At 36.8% G+C, this 19,363-nt stretch overlaps 1 protein-coding gene across 2 annotated transcripts in view; it reads right to left on the reverse strand.

Annotated features, from left to right (window-relative positions):
• Nucleotides 1-19,152, reverse strand: part of LOC110469774 (guanine nucleotide-binding protein G(t) subunit alpha-3) — a 77,484-nt gene extending 58,332 nt beyond the window's left edge. Inside the window, exon 1 of one of the 2 annotated variants that reach the window (XM_085568373.1) lies at nucleotides 15,985-19,152. Coding sequence is in view for 1 of the 2 variants with exons in the window: in XM_021528865.3 (XP_021384540.2) it covers nucleotides 1,780-1,897 (118 nt within the window). In the remaining variant the exon portion in view is untranslated. Of the gene's footprint in view, nucleotides 1-1,779; nucleotides 6,942-15,984 lie in introns of those variants that run through there. The other variant, XM_021528865.3, reaches the window with a different exon arrangement.
• Nucleotides 19,153-19,363: the final 211 nt, after the last annotated feature.

Genomic DNA, 19,363 nt, shown 5'->3' on the forward strand with positions numbered 1-19,363 from the left:
GTGAGTAAAGGAAGATATTGTAAAAATCTATAAAAAAGCATTTCAGATCCAAATTATCATCTTCTCTCATGAAAAGAGTTCTTGTGTAGCTAATGAAACTGAAATTTGTTCAGGTTGGAAATGACATAATAGAAGTCTTTCATGTAGCTTGCATTGAATTTAAAAGTATTTTACTAAAAGTATCTCAAGGTTTCTATTAATAGTGTCAGAAGAAGACTGATTATATACATTAGGAAAAATTTAAAACTAAGTCTTTAATACTAAATACATACATATGTTCAGTGGGGGTGTGGGGGGGTGACAATTTACTTGGTGTCCTGCTATAAAACAACCTTCAGTAAGTCTGTAAGGGCATAAAAGCTTGAAGATAAAACTGCTTAACTTATAAATTCCTCTTTATCTGGAAAATTCCTCTTTATCCTATACATTCCTCTTAAAGGATTTCTTTCTTTTTGCTCATGGATAAGGTTGGACAAGGTGAAAGAGAGGATGCAGAATTAGATGAATCCTGGTTTTTACTCAGTGTCCCAATGTCTTTTTGTAATAATACGTTTAAATTACTTTAAATTTATGGAATTTTCAATAAAAGTATTGTTTTGGGATTTTTTGACTGAATTAAGATTTCCTCATTAGGAGCAATATTTTACATTACTGTAGCATAGAAATTCTTAGTATTCTTAACTGGACGGAAAGTTCTGTAAGCCACAATCCAAATACTGATGTTACATATAGAGTATTAAACTTCTGCTTTCCTATTATTATTTGAGAAACCTGCATGTTCTTCTCTTATTTATTTTTGAATAATAATTCTTTGATTTTTAAAAGGTATAAATAGACCTTTTTCATAAGATTCAAAACAACAGAGTTTATTTACTTTATTTAATCTAGCTTTGTCTGAATAAATGTCAGTTTAAAACCATTTGCAAGAACTGCAGTTTGTAACTTGCAGTTACAAGAAAGGCAAAAAAGGGCACACTCCAATGATCAAAGACTGGTTTTCTCTTCATTGGAAGAATCCACTGTTAACTTTTACAGGAGGCTGTTAGAAGAAAAATGTTAAGACAGTGGTGGTATTAATGTGCTCTCATAAATTTCTTGTAAGCTGCACAGCACCATGGGAAAAAAACCCCAACCAACCAAGAATAAAGCTGTATCATGAAAAAGAATGTATTTTCTTTTGCCATTACAGCCTCTTTCTGCTAATAAATTGATCATAGTGGGGATTAGAAGTAGTAGTTTGTGAGAATACTTATCTGTATTCATCTGAGTACTTTTCATTCCACTTTCCATTATACATCAAAAAAAGCCATTCTAAATCACTTTCTGTTTCCTTAAAAAATGGAATGGAACACTTTGGAAGATAAACAATATCAATATCTTGTGACACATGTGGATTTTTATGTAACCACTTATCTAACCTAATCCTCCTGTAAATGGATGCACACAGATCCGTGAAAAAAAAAAAAGAGATTAGTGTGCTGTGTTCTCTGTAAGTTTGTATCATAACATTCTAACAGCAAGTTCTCATTTCTCAAACATATTCAAAGTCAAGGATTAATAACATTTCAAATTGCATACATGCAGTGACATGACCATTTCCAGCCTAATCCTTGTGACTTCATGAGTGGTCACAACCAGAAAATATTTTAAACATATATTACAGAATTGTCTTCAAATAAAATAGTGAGAGGTGAGAAATTCACTGTGCTGAAATGTAGTTCCAGAGAAAAACAACCTCTCAATGGAAAAGCATTATGAGCAATTTTTAATTTTATTTACCCAACAGTAGTAGTTTGACTGTCCTGGCTTCCCTCTCTGCATCTTCCTGGAGTTTCTTCTCCAGTTCTCTGGATCTCCTGGCTGAGTCCTTGCTCTCTGAACTGGCTCCACTGCCCATTTCGAGATGTTAAAAATCCTCTTTGTGCAGCTGATTTACTTCTTATCAGACTGTTGCTTTAATTTAGAAGGACAAACATCAGGGCTCAAAGAGAATTTTAAAATCCCATTAGCTGTCTCTGATCAGCCTTCAAATCAAAAGGTTTTTTTTCACCTGTCACATGACCTGGAGGTGCTGCAGTCAAACATTTACATAGGAACACAAAAAGGAAGTGTTATGATGTCATAGCATTAAAGATATCCATTCAAGATCAAACCAAGGTATACATAGATCTCCCTTCTTGTTCAGGGAGGCTTTGTTTCACATACTCCAAAAATGTGCAAAATGTCTTGAAACAGGATTGGAAATAACTATAAAGTAAAATTTTCAGCTTGTGAAGCAGTATCCATACCCTGAAGCAAAAAAACCAGCATTTACATCTTTTGGTTTTCATCTTTCTCAGGATCATAGTCTAAATATATGTATTCTATATTTTCAAATGACAGAATTTGAATTTACACAGTAAAGACATTTTTTATTTATTATTTTGGTTTATTATTTTTGATTTATTAACTAGCATGTGGAATGTTTGCTGCATTTTTATATTATGGCAAGTACATTTGTTTTTTTGGAATGGTAAAGGACACCTTGCAGTAATTTGTAATAATTTTGTAATAATTTTTTGCAGACGTTCCTTGAGTAATGTCAGAGTCTTTGCCATTGCTAAAAAATATTTTATTAGCCGTTATCATTTTTGGCTGACAGCACAACAGCTTTTCTTATGTATAAAGGACACGGGTCAGATTGTCCTCACAGATATAATACTTTCATCTTAATTTCTTCATAGTGCAGTAGTACTATAGAAATGTTTTATGTGATATGATGGAAATATTACTTGGCATGTGATATCAGCAGTATATTGAGAAAGTATATATACTGTAATAATGTGGCAGTGAAAGTGTACAATTACTGTTAGAACTAAAAGACAAAAAATACATTTTTTTTTACATTTCTCTTCAGATTAAGGATTTAAATTAAATAAATCTCACCAATGTGAAAGACTATAATTCATTCCAGACTTATACTTACTCAGTTTACAAAGTATTTTGGTTATATAAAAAAAGCACAAAGGTGAAATGGAATTACAATTATCCTATTATTCACTAATACTAGTTAATAATGTTCTAACTTCACAGTGTGTGTAAATATATAATGTTCAGCATGAAAATAATGTTTAAAGGCAAAATAAGCATGCAGGTTGTTTCAATTTATGTTAGAAGTAAACTTCCCCCCAGCAGAGGTGTGTGGCCCCCAGGTGCAACAGGAAGGAAACTGCTACTGGGTGGGGAAGGGGAGAGTGAGCAGAATAAATATCATCAGTGCACTCTGAATTCTGAGCTAATAGTGCTGGAAAAAAGACAGGTGCTTTGCTGTGCTCATCCTGTTCAACACTGACTTTTCAGGCTAAATTTTCAAACCACAAGCTGCACTAAAGACACAAAGTTGTGGTTTGTCAGTATATTATTCTACTTGTATATTTTGTCAGTATATTCTTCTTCTTTTATATTTTTTATCACTATATTCTTCTTCAGCAGCACACAAAACCATGTAGTTTTCAGCCTCCTTGCACTGAGTTGTCTGAAATGAAAAATCAATGCTTGTTAATGGCTGGGTTTTTGCATATATGCAATGCAAGAAAATTCTCTGTTTTGTTAAGGTTATATAACTGCTTTGTTTATTGTTTAAAATAGGCCACCATAAGGTCTTTACACAGCCATAGTAGTAACTGATTTGTTTAAAAAATGAAAATAAGGAACTTTGGAAGTGTGACATCAGTGCCAGGTGTCTGTTTATCAGAACTGTAGGCAAGTACAGTGTTCTAATGGATTTCAGGGGAGTTGAAAAGTAGGCATTTCTGAAAACTAACAGAACTAAACAGTAACAGATATCACAAATCATGGAGATGAAAATAATTTCCAAATTAAAGGCCCACTTCACTACTGAGTTGTTCTACACATTTACTAGTATAATTCTATTAATTTTGCATTTATTTTTTGTGATATAAACCATTCAGCTTACAGGATGGGTGTAAATAGATCCTCCTTTACATAATTATTTTCCTAGATGGAAAATAATGGAAAATCAATGTGCATACCATAATAGAAATTTCCTAACATTCTCTGTTATTATGACTCTGTACAGGAATCGGCTTTAAAAAAGTAGGTGTCCAAATCAAGTAGACTCTTAAGAGAATGTGCATAAATAAAGATAAAACGAACTATTTCATAAACATGCAGTGTCTATATTATCCATTTTATTTACTCAGTTCTACCTTCAAACTCTTAATAGTTTACTGATAAAAGACCCCACAACAATCTGTTTCTATTTCTTTAATGAGTAAACAGGATTCTATTTTACTTTAGACATCTTTCTCATCATCATCACTAAGAATGTTTTGATTGAGAAAATTTCTGCTGATGATTAAGCCAGAACTAATAGAAAATGCCTTACAGAGTCCAGTTGATTCTAAAATGCTTTTTGATATCTTTTCTTGACCTCTTCTAGGTGCAATAATAAAATTATGGTCTTACCTTGCTTCTATTCTATTGTTTTAACTGCCTTCTATTTGAATGAAAGTCTTTCAAGGTAAGTCTGGAAAATGCTCCTTTGAAATGAAGTTATACTTTTTTAAAGAATATGAGTTTTGGGGCTGGAGTTGTTTCTGGAGATTCACTCTAGGTGGTGCTGATAATATAGAGTGCTCACTAAAGCATTCTGCAGCTGTATGAGCTCTCAGACTGTGAGAAGCTGCTTCAAGTGATCTCTTCAGAATTCATGGATGGGCCATTTCGGATTCCAGTTGCAAATTTTTATTTTATATTAAAGTTGTACTGGTGTGGGATTTTTTTTGGCAAATAATATAGATTGTCCTGGTAATAGGATTCTCAAGTTCTTAGGTTTTCATTTTAATTTTCAATTTTTTCTGAAAGTGCTAAACATGTCCTGTCAAAGAAAGAGGAATAACTTAGGAAATCCATACGTTTTAAGTTTTGTCTCTTTATTTCTCTCTTGGTCTTTGCATTTACAATTTGTTCAGATTGGAATTTGGTAACCTTTTCCACTAAAATGAATATTTTGCCTTTTCCCTGATAAAATTGAACAGAATGAGATGGATAAAAAAAGGAGGAAGTTTTAGAAATAGTAGATTTCTCTAAATTTAGAAACTTTTTATACAAATCTTTCAGTATGCCTCTAAATAAAGGAAACTTGAAAAATCTTCAGTACAATGCCATTTACAATCAGAGGAAACCATTCATCTCTTGTCTGGGGAATGAATTCCTTGCAATGTGCCTTGCAGTGTTACACACTGGCAACATTTCAATGGGGAAAAGACCCACTGAAATACTGACAAACCCATCCAGTAATTTGCTAATTACCGATGTGCAAAGATACCTGCTCAATGACACATATTTTAGCTTTTGAGACCTGTTAAGAGCTTTATCTCTGGCACTGGGCCACGGGGTCAAAGTGTCTGTGGAGCTGGGGCAGTGTCCCCATGCAGGGCTGTGCTGCTGTGTCACCTGTCCAGGATGGATTGTCACCTGCACAGGGCAGGGCACTGGCCCTGCCTGACTCCTGCAAGCCAAGGGCCACGGGAATGTTGGTCCTGTGGGTCTCAGGTTCAGTCAAAGAGAGAAACTGAAAGTTTCTACCCAGGCAGAAGCCTGGGAAAGAGCCTGAGAAGAATGTAAATAATTCTTTATCTCTCTTGTTTTTCACATTGTTTATAGTTAAGTTCTATCGCTGTGCATCAAGCACTTTGCACCGATGCTGTGGGTTGTTCTCACTTCAGAACCAATGGAGTTGGTCCTCACGAAGCTCTGTATAAAAGAGCAGTGTATTTTGAATAAACTGGAGTTCAGTGTATTTTGAATAAACTGGAGTTTTACTCTCAGCAGCTTCTGAGTCAGAGTCTTCTCATTCCCATCCTGCCTCAACGGCGACAGTTCCTCCTTTGCACAAGAATGTAAGATGGAGCCACAAGCTTCACAATTCAGCAATGAAAAGCCCTGGGAAACTTGAAGTTTGAACTTATTTCTACTTAGAACTGAGGGTTGGACTAGAGACCAAAGGAGGTCCCTCCCAACAAAAATAGTTATATTGCTTTGTTAGATAAATTTCAAATACTTTTACCTTAGCTTTAATTTATAAAGCTAGTCTACAAGCCACAAAGGCCTTAGTTTTGATTATTTTTTTTTACCCTCAATATTAACAAAAATATAAACCTTGATTATTTTCTTTTTATTTGCTCTGTCTCTACCTAGGCTTTCTCTTTTCTAAACAGAATATAAATGTGAAAATCTAAGTGAAATCTAAGGTTTTTGTATCATTTCAGCCTCTCACTCCCCAGTTTGTCATCTTCTCTCTAGGAAACTTTACCAAATATCAGAAGAATAAAGGAAATCCTGGCCCTTAGCTCTATATTAATACAGGGACGATATTGTAATATTTGCAAAGCCATTTAGTTCTGTAAGAAAGGTAAAAATTATGATGTGATCATTCATTTTTATTGCTTACAGAGGTGGAAAAAAAAAGAAGAAGGATAGAAGCAATATTACAGATCAATGAAAATATTTCAAAAAACAGTAAACACTTCCTGCATTTTCAATCCCGTCAAGCATTTTTTCCTCAAGTACTGATATAAGCAGCAATACTTTTCCTTTTTTTTTTTTTGTGAAAATCTTAGTCCCACTATGGCATAGGTGAGCTGTTCTGGCTTCATTATCCTTCCTTCTGTGATTTCAGCTCATGTTGGTTCAGTGGAATGTAACATTGTGTGAGAAAAGATTATTGAGCACTAGGGGGACTCACTGGCTGAGTATTTGTCAGGTAAGACCCACTGAGTTCTGTTTTTTGAAGTTTGCCAGTACTTTACCTGAAACATTATCTGTGTTATCAGGGAACCTATGCCAATTTTGACAGTAGGTGTGTGGCTGAATTGCTGTGTTCAGATTAAGAACTGGCCATTCCAACAGTCTGAAACTTGATATATATATATATATATATATATATATATATATATATATTTGTCTGACCAATGCAAAAAAAAAAAAAAAAAACAAAAAGACAAACTAAAAACCCCCCAAAAAACCCAAAACAAAACAAAAAAACCCCAAAGAAACAAAAAAAAAAAAACCCGTAGCAGCATCCAGTGCAAAGCTATTAAAGCCCAAACCCTTCAGTGTCTCTTGAACCAACACTCCTATTCCAGGAGTGCCTGGGATGTGTTTGACAGAGCTGCAATGAGCTTGGCAATATCCCCAGACTTCTCACATAAGAGCAGCAAATATTTCAGGCTCTGATCTTTCTACAGAGATTAACAAATGATCTCTCTGCTGTGATAAGTTCAATTTCTCTTGTGAAAAATTTCCAAGAAAATGGAAAAGAGCAGTCAGGAGATAGTGCATTATAAAATGGTGTGAGGTCTTTGAACTCATGTGTTTCCCACTGGACTGTCTAAGGTTCTCCCCTGCTGACTCCTGTAAGATATCCATCTGGTATTTTTTGCAGGGGGAGAAAAAGTTAAAAAAAACCCAGGAATCTTAATAGGAAATGGGTGATGCCTGCTATCTCTGAAGAAAGGATTAAGTTTCTAGTACAAGGTGAACAGTCAACACAGTACATAAAAAAAAAAGAGCTTAAAACAATGGGGAAATATTTTGTCCACTTCCCACTCTGAACAATTCCAATTCCCACTAGAGCCATATATTGACTCATCAAGTCCCATTGTTCCTTGAAAACCAGAAATTAATGAAGAGTAAAAGCAAACACAATTCTGACTTGACTTGTAGAACCCTTTTAATAACAAATATTTTAACCTTTTCTCTTAGTGTCAAACAAACATGCAACACAAATTATAGAAAAAATAAAGACATTTTTTTTACCAGCAGACTAACATTCCTTCTCTTTTATTTGGCAGACTTTTCCAGCTAAGAAAACTTGTGATGGTGGTCCCCTCATCAGAATGCATGCAACTCTGCACTGACACAGCTGTGTAGTGCCTGGATAAATTCTGATTTCTGGATGCTGACAAGGATGTAAGTGTGTAGTTTCAGAGCTTGAAGTGACTTCCAGGATGTTAGCTGGATTGAACTATTTTTCATTGAGGGTGTCCACAAAATTTCCATAAGAGCTGTTGCCATATTGCATACCTATAGAAATTAATGTAGAAGAGATTGTTCTGCTGCTGAACTAATGTGCTTCATCTGAAGAGATCTGTTTTTTTTTCTGCATGGATTCTCATATTACATACTTATGGAAGCTGGCTGACATCTGCTGCATTATATTTGTTCTTTCATTCACACTCCAGGACATAATAACTAAGTAAGATCCTTATTTTGATAGATTTTTAGTGAGGATTTTTTAAACAAATTTTAAAAATACCTACATTTTTTAAAGATTCATTTAATTGTAACCCTATGTTAAATATTTAATAGGATGGAGCATGATAGCTAAATGTGGTAAGGCAGAAGAGAGAGATTTCCTAGGAATCCATAATATTGAAATTTGAAATTATTCTGGAAAAACTCGTCTGTCTTGTTCAGTGTAACTTCTGAAAGTAATTTCTCCAGAGAAGCAAAGTTGTCTCCTATTATCCTTGTGTTTTGTAACCATTTTAACCTCTGATTTAATCTTATACATTGTCTTTCTACATGATCAGATCTCCCTAACTTGTAAAGGTCTTTAACTAAATACCTAAAGTGCTTTCTCTCTTGATGGTATCCTGCAATACTGTGAGATGGTGACTCTACAAACCTCATCCCAAACCATGCAGGATATGGAGGTAATATTGGGAATTTTAAGGATTAATGACGTTTTTTGTATTCTTCCATTCTAATTATGAAACAGTGTTCTAATTAATACAACTCTAGCTGACACCTTTCCCTAAAAATATATGCATTGTCCTGGGAAGAATTCAAGGGAAAAGGGAAATGATCTCATTCTTCTCAGTTCCCACTCCCTTTACAGAAATTTTAAACAGCTGAGCATTTCCTCCTGAGATAGATAGGCTGAACTCCACCCCAAAATGTTCCATTCTTAGGGAAAGTAAAACAAAAACAAAATGTTTTTATTACTCTCCTGGATGTATTGAACACAGATCAGTCTCCCTGGGTATTTGGGAAGGGAAATCCTAAGCATTATGTTAAGAGCTCCACCCACATTCAACAAGTTGATGGGGAAAATGTAAACCTCTGAAACCTCAGCTCTCATAAGAATTGAGGTCAGGACTTAGGTACAAAGGAAAGGGAAGAGCCTACAAGACTAGACAAACATTTCATGAATGCCAGGAGTGTCTAAGTGTTGTTCCTTAAGAAATCACTGACAGGAGTGAGTCTATGCCCTCAACAAAGGGTAAAAAGAAATGTAATTGGATAATTATAAAATGACACGTTGAGATGGGGAACACCACCCTACCTTCAGACATCATATTAGTCTATGCCTTCAGGGATGATGTTTTTTGCTCCTCAAAATCAGACAATCTTTTCTAGAATTAAATATCCTTCCTGTTATATTTTCAAGGTTAGAAATTTAGGTGGACTTACTTTCTAGTCTTTTGAGATCTTGTTTTCATGGCAGCTACAGATGTTTTGTGAAAATGTCTCTAATTTCTTCCCTTTCTAGCATCTTTCATGTCTCAAAGTTAGCTTTATCTGAGTCTTCTTCTAACTGAAATGTGGAGCAGAATCTGCCAGTTCTTTGTACATTGGCTGTTTTCATATTTTCTTGTTTGAGTAATTTTCTCATTAGAGATTCTGCAAGGTAAGGCTGCAGGTATTTAAGACACTGTGTAGGATAACTTGAGTTACCCCATGGTAGTGTTCAATGTCTGAAACGTTTTGTTTGTTCTGGCAATTGATGTTGTGTTTTTGTATTTATTACTAAATCTGTGGTGGTAGCACTTTCATGGGACGCAGGATGACATTTCTTCAGAAGTCACTGCAGCGCCTGTCTCTTATTTTATGTGCTGTGCAGTTGGCAAGCTGTGTTACTGGTATCTCACACAACTCTGGGAGGCTGTTTGTCTGTGTGCCCTCTGCTACCCCAGAGTCACCCTGATGAAAAGTCACCTCTGGGTTGAGTTGCTGGTCGGATGCCAGGCACTGCCCTGTGTGATTCCAGCTCACATAGCTGCCACAGTCCTGCTGGCTTAGCAGGACTCATGCTTCAGTGTGCTGCTCTGCTTGGGTCTTACATTTCATTTGTACCTGCTCAGTTTTTAGATCTCCCTGAAGCACAGATGCCTCAGGGCTGGACTCCTGTGTGTGTGATCAAACTTCTCATATGTAAGAATTCAATCCCACACTCTGTTCAGATTCCTACTGTGCAGTTAAACCGTTCCTTACAGACATGTAAGCAGTGTGTGCTGCTTTTCCACGTGACCTGCTCTCACGAATTATCTGGTGGCATGTGACAGAAAGAAACATGTCTTCTTACTTAGTATTTGCCCCCTACCCTCAGTTATATGTTGAATTTATAGGCATCAGCTATATTAGTAAACTGAAGAATGCCTGGCAATTTTCCTGGAACTCGATTCTCTGTGCTTATATGTCCTAGGACAGCCCCAATAAAGCATTTGATGTGTTCATGACATTCCCTGAACAGCTTATACACTTGGCCAGACAAAATTGGCACAGCTGAAGGCAGATCACTTACAACCTGTTTGGTTTGAAGAGTAGCAGTTTATTAATAGACTTGAGCTGGACTGGGATAATTGTTCTCAGTTCCTATAGGTGTGAGCCACACGTTGAGTCACTCATGTGACTCAAGAACACAAACCTATTCAGCAAAATGCTCCTTCAGTGTTCTGTGGGCATCTGCCAACTCCCTTCCACTCCTGCTAAAACTCTAAGTATTACTAAGAGAAAAGCAGAGCAGCCTATTTTCCCATTTTTCCCACCAGTTTGTTATTCTTCTCTGTCATGTGGAGACTCCTTAAGGTTAACAGCTGGAAAGTCCTGTGCTCAGAAGAGAACATGCAATGACTTGCTCCCTGCTAATCTGTTCAAACTGTTGGCCTGTAGCCTGTATCCAGAACCAGCATTTTTTGCTCAAGGCTCTGATCAGCATCCTCCCTGTATCGTTATCTTGGGGAATATGATCCTACACAGTAAGGGTAAATTGTGAAATTGTCTTGCCAAAGAAGGGAAACGGAGCTGGGGAAGGGTCTGGGGCACAAGTCTACTGATGGAACTGGATTCTGGAGAAAAGGAGGCTCAGGGGGGACATTATCACTACCTACAACTGCCTGAAAGGAAGTTGTAAACAGGAGTTCAGTCTCTTCTCCCAGGCAAAAAGTGTCAGAACAAGAGAAAATGACTTCACACTGCACTGTGGGGGTTTATATGTGTGTCATATAAACTGTAAATCATCTCAACTCAGAAAAGGTGTATTTAAATTTGAATTCTATATATCTTTAGTCATTCCCTTCAATAATGAGAAATGTGTTTGTAAGTGTTTCTGAATACATGACTTGGAACAAAAATATTGCACACCCAGTATGCTGTCAAACAAATCTCAGAATTCTCTACCATCAATAAGTACACCATATGTGTACTTATTGACAAACAATAATGAACAAGTTATTGTTTTGGTTCTTGATGAACATTAAATAGAATTCAAACACCTCACATGGCAAATACACACATATATGAGATTATTCAATAACAGAATGTAAATTTCCTCTCTCTCTCCCTCTCCCTCTCTCTCTTTAATTCATCCTTCCTTTCTCTCTTGTCTTTCACTCTACCCCTTTATCCAAAACATGCTGTTGTGTGCTTATACAGTAGGCCAGGGACTAACATACCAATTTCCATGCCAAGTGTCACTTACTGATAAACTGAGAGGTTTTGTAGGTTTTGTGTATATGTAGCAATTTATTGTTCATTTTTATATTGCGTATACTCATTATTAATATCTAATTAAAATAATGAATGGTTAATAAATTTTTTTTGTCCTTGAAGTGTATATTTTAACATGAGTTGCAACTGTCTGCAGATGCCTACAGTGTACAAGCTTGCATCTGACAAGTCACCTTCAGTCATTTTTATAGGCAATAAAAAACAATAGACACTTCCACAGTTCAGTTTCCTCTCATACTTGAAGTATGCAGTGCAGAGGTCTCATCTTTTGTTGCCAAAAATCTTCAGCAAGAATACTAAAATCTTTTTGTCTCACATTGTCACAAAGGTTCTTCTGAGCATGTTTCTCACCAGAACAAAATCCTTTGCCTCAGAACCCTCCTGTTTTTTTTCTCACTGTTCTAAATTCAGCAGCTCTCCTGGGAGAATTTTAATAGTGTCCCTCCCCCATGCATGGAGCTGCTGCAGAAGCTATGGATGAACTGATTTTCTCAACGTTGTTGGACAACTGACAATGTCAGCAATGTCCAGAAGGACTCCAAGAGACAAAGGTCAGCTTCCCATTTTAGGAAAACACTGTAAAAACCTTGAAGTTAGGAACTTTTCCAGACTTCAGTGCATGAACACATCTGCCTCATTACTGGCAGCTGCCTGCAGAGGTTATTGGAGGCTGCCTGCAGTGGTTGGTGGCAGCCACACCAGAGACATCCTGATAAACTCCAAGACCTGCTGGGCAAAGGGTCCATGTGAAATTCATGAGTACTCCAAAAAAAAGTTTGGAAAATTGAGAAAAAGTTGTAAAAATGGCCAAAGCCAGTGATGATTTCCAACATGTTGTAATAGAGATGAATAGACGTAGTAATTTTATTGATAAAATCAGTTATTTTGTTAAAATAGTCCAGCGGTTGATCTATGAACACAAACTGAAATGGTGATCAAGGGCAATGGGACACAGGGAATATCCCTGTGTTGACAACTACATTCATCCATTCATCTTTGGGTTTACAAGAGATTCTTTGTGTGTAGGGTGGTTGTGTTTTCCCCCCATTCTTCATGCAAGATAACACATTTAATTTCCCATTATACCAGATTAATTGTGTAGTTTAACCATTCATCTAGATGTCACTTCTACAAGGACAGTTTTATGTACATGTTATATATAATTTGTAACCAGGAATGGAATCCATCTCTGGGATGAATTCTACCCACTTCTTTATCTTGCAGTCAAAATAATAAACATTTGTTCAGAACGCACATCTTTCAGAATGAAAAAGAAACAGAACAAACCCAAACCCAGAAACAGAAACAAAGCAGAACAGTTTTCTCTGGCAGAAAAAGAAATATAAATGAACTGCACATGCAAAGAAAAAATGGTTACCATGTATCTGACCACAATGAATTATGATCCACTACAGAAAAATCTCTGTTTTACTACAGGCTGAGTTATGAATTGCTTTGAGTCTGTGTGGGTGTACATGGAAATCATACTGGAAAAAAAAGAGACAAGGCTTTAGGAAGAGGAAAATGTTGAAAGCCTCATTTCTTCATATATACTAAGGGCAAGAGGAAAGTGATATACAGATATCTTCTGAATATGATGCCTGTCTTAGACTTACAGATCTGTCATAACAGGCATACCTGAAAGGAATTATAGCTGATAATATCCAAGTCAACATCGTCAAGGAGAGTTCTCCCTAGAAATAACATTACATGGCTGGAATACAAGAGGAGTTTCATAATACAAGGGAAGGTGCTTGGTTTCATCATATTCTTAGAGAAGCCTCTTAGAGCCAAGTGCAGAAGCTCATAATGGAGGCAAAAGTCTTTTCTCCTTGTTACACATTTTCTAATTAAAAATGTCAGGTGCATTCTACATAAAAATGTTGTGTGCACATACATTACCAGGCTGAGGATTTTTTTTCTAGAGCCTCCAAATACATGGTCATTCATTGCTTTTGACAGGATTCCAGGACTCAAAGGGGAGTCCAGAGTAAACAAAACAGTATTTAAAAAAAAGGACAAAAAAGAAAAAGCTGTGCATTAAAATAGTCCAGATTAACTGAGGAGTTCTGGTTACCTCAGTACACAGTTGCTGATTTCACACAGATTCAAAATGACCATTCAGAATTACTCTGACCATCTGAATTAGCCACCCCAGCACGCAGTAGTGCTGACCTGGGCCTGTGAGGTGAGTCAGAGTGCTCAGTCTGGGCAGCAAGGCTCCTGGTGCAATCAGTGGTAGGAGCCTGTCACCTCCAGGAGAGTGCCTGAACTCTCCAAAGAGGTGTCGAGTGTGAAATTTAGTTTAGACCAACAACAGAAAATGCTAAGAAGGAAATAATAAATTAAGATGGCTCTGTAGGCTAGTGGTTCAGTTCTCTGTAGTGGATAGGCAGTCAAGAATGTACATATTTTTTCTTCATATCTTGTACTTAACAACTGGTAAAACCACATTAAGGATTTTCTCCCCTCTTTTTAGACAGTTAAACTCGCCTTTTAAAGTCTGATTGAGGATGAGAGGCAGGTGGAAATAGCCGTGGCTGTTTTGATAATGATTATTTTAAGGACTTTATTTGAAGGACTTTATGGCATAAAATATAAATCTGAACCTGACCACATTCAGGGTTGTATCATGCCAGACAGTGAATACTGGGATTCTCTTAATTCATCTCAAGATTCTTAATTGTTCCTAGGGATTCTCATTGGCAACAAAGTAGGTGATCTGAAATTTATCTTGTGCATTTTTCACAATAGGAGCATATAAATTTGTGTGAGCCTTATTACCTTAGAAACTATGAATGGATCTTTACTTCAGAAAATCCTAGAATATTTTGGGGTTTTTTCAAGTTTTTTGTCAAGACTTGAAAACAGCAATTAAAGTAAGGAAATTGTTTAACTACTTTGAGCTACTTTAACTACTACCTGTTTCCTTCTTTTGTTAAGCATTTAATAAAAGCTAGAACATTGCTTAGGTGGTGACAGAAAACACAGGTCTTGGGCTGAAACCTCCTCATATTAGGGAGATATGCCCATTTTATTGTTCCTGATCTTTCTTCCCCTCCATCTTTTATTGTTGCACTGATTGATGATTACAGAGCTCCTGCAGAGGGAGTTTTGCAAGAGTGGAGCTGTTCAAACAATATCAGGGAAGTCTTATGTTTTGTGTTATCCAGTCAGAAATTTTAATAATAGTTCAAAACTAGATTTTCTAGTTTTGGACTGGCTTGTGCTGCATTGCTGTTGAGTCTACATAGAAAGAGGCCCAACACCTACTTGGTGCATTTCAATGCTATGATAACACCAGTTGTAAAAGCATGGTTAGTGATGTAAAAGCAAGGTTCCTAAAACCTCAGGGATTGTAGGAGCTGCTGCCTTACACTGATGGCAACTAACTGATCAGCAAGACATTTATAAGCATAAATGCATGCCTTCTTTCTATAAAAGCTCTCATTAATTCCTCTGGCAATGTTTAGAAATTGTATCTCTGTACACCTTTTCTGTTCAGCCCTGCATGCTGCTTCCACCAACCAGAATCCTTTGCCCTTTTTTTTTCTTCACGAGTGCTTAGATGAACACAGTGCTTGGTTCTAATTTTGTATGCATTGCTTCCTTCTCTATATATTTTCCTCAGCTTCTCTCCTTCAATTTCATGGTATTACACCAGGAAAAGGAGGGATCCAGAGATAAAACAGGATAGGACGGGCTTCCTGAAGCCCTGTACTGATACTGGCTCTGAAATGGGAGACCTGGTGCTTACAAGCATCCATATAACATGAGGCTGAAGCGCAGTGTAAAAAGGAAATAAGATAGAGAATGAGTCAGTCCACCGTCTGCAGGCTAGAACTCCCTCAGCAGTGCCACTTATGTGAGTTTCCTGAAGAAGAAGAAGCAGAAGGAAAGATAAGAGTTTTAGATTACAGTACCCATGGATGGATAACAGAGAATGCTGGCCACCTCCTGTTTATCTCAGTTACTCAAATCACAGCAGTCCCATCCCACTTCTGCTGGATCACTTCTCATACCCATTCAAATTATTTGAACATTCAAGTAACCAAAAAAAATATGTGGTTAACAGAGAGTCAAGCACAGTCTGATCCTGTGGTTTTGATGATAATCTGTGTTCAGATAGAGGCAATTCTAAAAATGTAAGTCAAATTACATGATGTGCTGGCAGTCTAGAAAGCCTACCTTCAATCACAGAAGAATTACTCCTCTGCCAGATGATGCTGTTGAGGAATTCATGGAGTTTAGAATCATACTAGGTATTGAAAAAAAGAATACCAGGATATTTCTTCTTTTTTTTTTGTACACCACTTCACAGGACCTCAGAATAGCAATCAAGTCCAATATTTTGGTGTGGTTTGTTAGGCAGCCAAAACAGAAGTCAGCTCTGCAACATGTATTCCACTAGAGAGCTCCAATGCAGCAGCAGCAGCAGAGTTTGGGATTCTATCATCATGCTGGTTCTGGATTCTCCACATCCTCCCTAATGGTTTGTTCAGCTGTAATCAGTGTGGGCCCCTCCCAGTCAGGGACAATGATGAGGACAAAGGTGGCTAAATTCTTGTCAGGATACACCATTCAGGTCCTCTTAATAATAATATGACGTAAATATACGACCACACCTCAAGCCACAACCCAACATTACAGCCTCCATCCCTAAACTGATCAAGTTTGTCTTGCTCCCTTTCTCCTACAAACCCTTTTTCTTTCCCCATTTTGCCTCTTAGGATTTTTTGCCTTAGATGTGAGATTTGAAGCAAAACTGAAAAAGGTGTTTGTTAGTATTTTTTAAAGCTGAAATCAGAATTTTGCTAGACTTTATAACATATATGACTGAAGCGCTAAAATAAAAATAGCGCTAAAATAAAAACACACAGTTCATAAAAAGATAGAAAGAGATGGGATAGCAAATTCTGTATGCAGACTGGGAAGGAACTAGAGAAATCCCCAAACCAAGTTTTTTCACTCTGGAAAAGTACTGAAACAGACATACAAAAGCACTTGTATAATAAATACCTTTATAAACAAAGTTTTAGGTTAGAGTGAGTTTTAGAAGTAGCCTTCCAAAGAAGAAAAGAGTAATGTCCTCCAATGGAAACCTGAAATTAAATGAAAAGTCGGAAGCTACCATTACACAGGTAAGTATAATTCAATCCTCTAGGGGAGATTTCAGAGAAAATGAGATTACGCTCTCCTCATCTCGTGCTGTGCTGCATCTTCCCTTTTCTATGTTCTATAAAGCATTTCATAGGAAATGAAATGTGACCATAAAATTAATCTTTATTTGTTCTGGAGTCATATTTTTCCTTCATGTTTTCTCTCAGTGTCTTCCTAGATTCTAGCCTTCCCTGGCACAGCAATTCCCATCCTTGAATATATGCACCAAAGACAGAGCAAGCCTTGGGACTAATACTCAATTTTGCTACTCCAAGAAGTAGAACTGGGAGGAGAGGTTGGCTGGGGCTGAACATCTCCCCCTACAAGAGGGAAGAGGAAGTGGTGGGAAAATGTGCCAAGCTGGACTTGCTGCTGCTGCTGCCCACTCCCAGGAGACAGGGAAATAGATGTCAGAAACCAGATGGTGTCTGATGCCTGGTGCTGGAGGGAGCTGCTCTTCCCCCTCTCCCCAGCCCTATGCACCAGCCCACTCACCAGAGAGAGGAAAAATGCCTTTGCAAAGCTGCAGTTATCAGAAACCATGGCAGGGGAGTGGTACAGATGTTTGGGGTTTTTTTCTTCTGTCTGCTTTTCTAAGCAGATGCCCACATTTCCCATGGGCAAATCAATCATCAGTAGGACTTAATATCCTCTACAGCTGAAATGTGATTTCTGACACTGCCTGTTAGAGAGTAGGACAAGGCAATCTGGTTTCTCAGAACAACATTGAGAGACATGGCTGTGGGCAGCCTCTCAAGCTATCATCAATTTATCTCAAGTACAATATATTTCTGGCAAGACAAACCTCTATTTGAGCTAATTTAGCCTTCTTTATGTCAAAGTTTATTGACAATAGTCCAATCTGTTGGGAGTTGCCTTTTGGGAAACTCATCAGGTATTTCTATAAAAACTGCAAACCATTGTGTTGTTCTATTTGGAACATTTTGTACAGTGGAGATCCTGCCTAGAACTTGTCTCTGCTACACCTCTTAGCAACTGCCTCCCAAAATGCCCAGACACCTTCTCTTTTTTTGGCTGTGCAAATTATATATTTTTTCATTTTTTTCCCATTTTTCTCCTTTTTTTTTTTTTTTTTTTACTTTTTACTCTTTTTATCTTATTGGATCTTCAGGTCCAGTAGCTGAGTTTGAGATATGTTTATGTTATAAGAAAGAGATATAAAGATTAACAGAGGTAAGATAAAAAGTTTATTGGTGTTTGCCCTAGAGCACAGGCACATGCCTCTGACTGCAGAAGTTGGTACCCAGGAATAGTCAGAAGGGCCCTATTTCATAGGCAAACTTATGTCCTGTGTTGATGATTCATTGCTGCCACTGAAATAAAACACCACTGCATATTTTCAGTAAGGATACACATCCACCCCACTCTTTTAAAACTTAAGTGGATTTTAGTAAGTCTGAGTAATGTATTCATGGCCACTGTCACAGACATGGTTGGTGTCCATAGCCATTCTTTCATGGCTGGCATCCACTCACACTTTCAGAAATGTTTAAAAGTCTTTATAAATATTGAATATTCTTTACATACTGACCTTGATTCTTGGAGGCTGTAAATAAAGTCAAGGACTTCCACTTCCCACAGGTGATTATCTGCTGCCTTGGTGGTGATTTGCTTTATCAGTGATGCTGCTTATAAAACTCCTTTGCCCATTATGCACAACTGTTAGAGATTGCTCTCTAAAAAGGAATGTGTTGAGGAAATTTCCTTTAATAGATTAAACAGTATCTCTGGCTATTCCTTCTTATTAGTATTTTCTAGTTAACATAGTTGACATAGTACATATTTTTATGTACTTTCTGAGATGCTTTGTGAAAGTCATCATTTCAAATGCTACTTGTCTTAATTGTTTATACTACTGCTTCACCTAAGCAGTGGCTACATCTTCTGCTAGCAATATAATTTCATGTTTAGGTCTTTAAGTATTTTTGAGAGAGGCTACATGGCTTTTAGAGAAACACAGTTGCCCTGATGTTTTTATTTGGAGGAACTGCTGTATCATGTTACTACAAACACCATAAAAATGACAAAAGAAATTAATTAACTCTGTTTAAATTATGTGTATGTATAATTTCTAGCAAGCTTTAATTTTCTAGTTGTATAGAAACCGGATTTTAACTAATACAGGCTAATACTTCATATCAGGTCACTTCTGATTTATTTGCATAGATTTGTACCATGAAAATCAGTGAAGTAATGAGAAGATCCTGGAAAACACAGATACTTTCTGTGAGAATTTAATTTCTTGCCATATACTTTTTTGAATGAAAAATTTATATTTGTGTTTATCTTCAAAATAATTCTGTAACTGGAATGATTGTAACTATTGACAGGCAGGCTTGTTAAACTGTCTTCTTTTGAATAGATTGTTTAGGAACATTTTAATTTT

This window comes from Lonchura striata, chromosome 1A, assembly GCF_050655825.1.
Source record: "Lonchura striata isolate lonStrDom1 chromosome 1A, ASM5065582v1, whole genome shotgun sequence".
NCBI classification, from domain to species: Eukaryota; Metazoa; Chordata; class Aves; order Passeriformes; family Estrildidae; genus Lonchura; species Lonchura striata.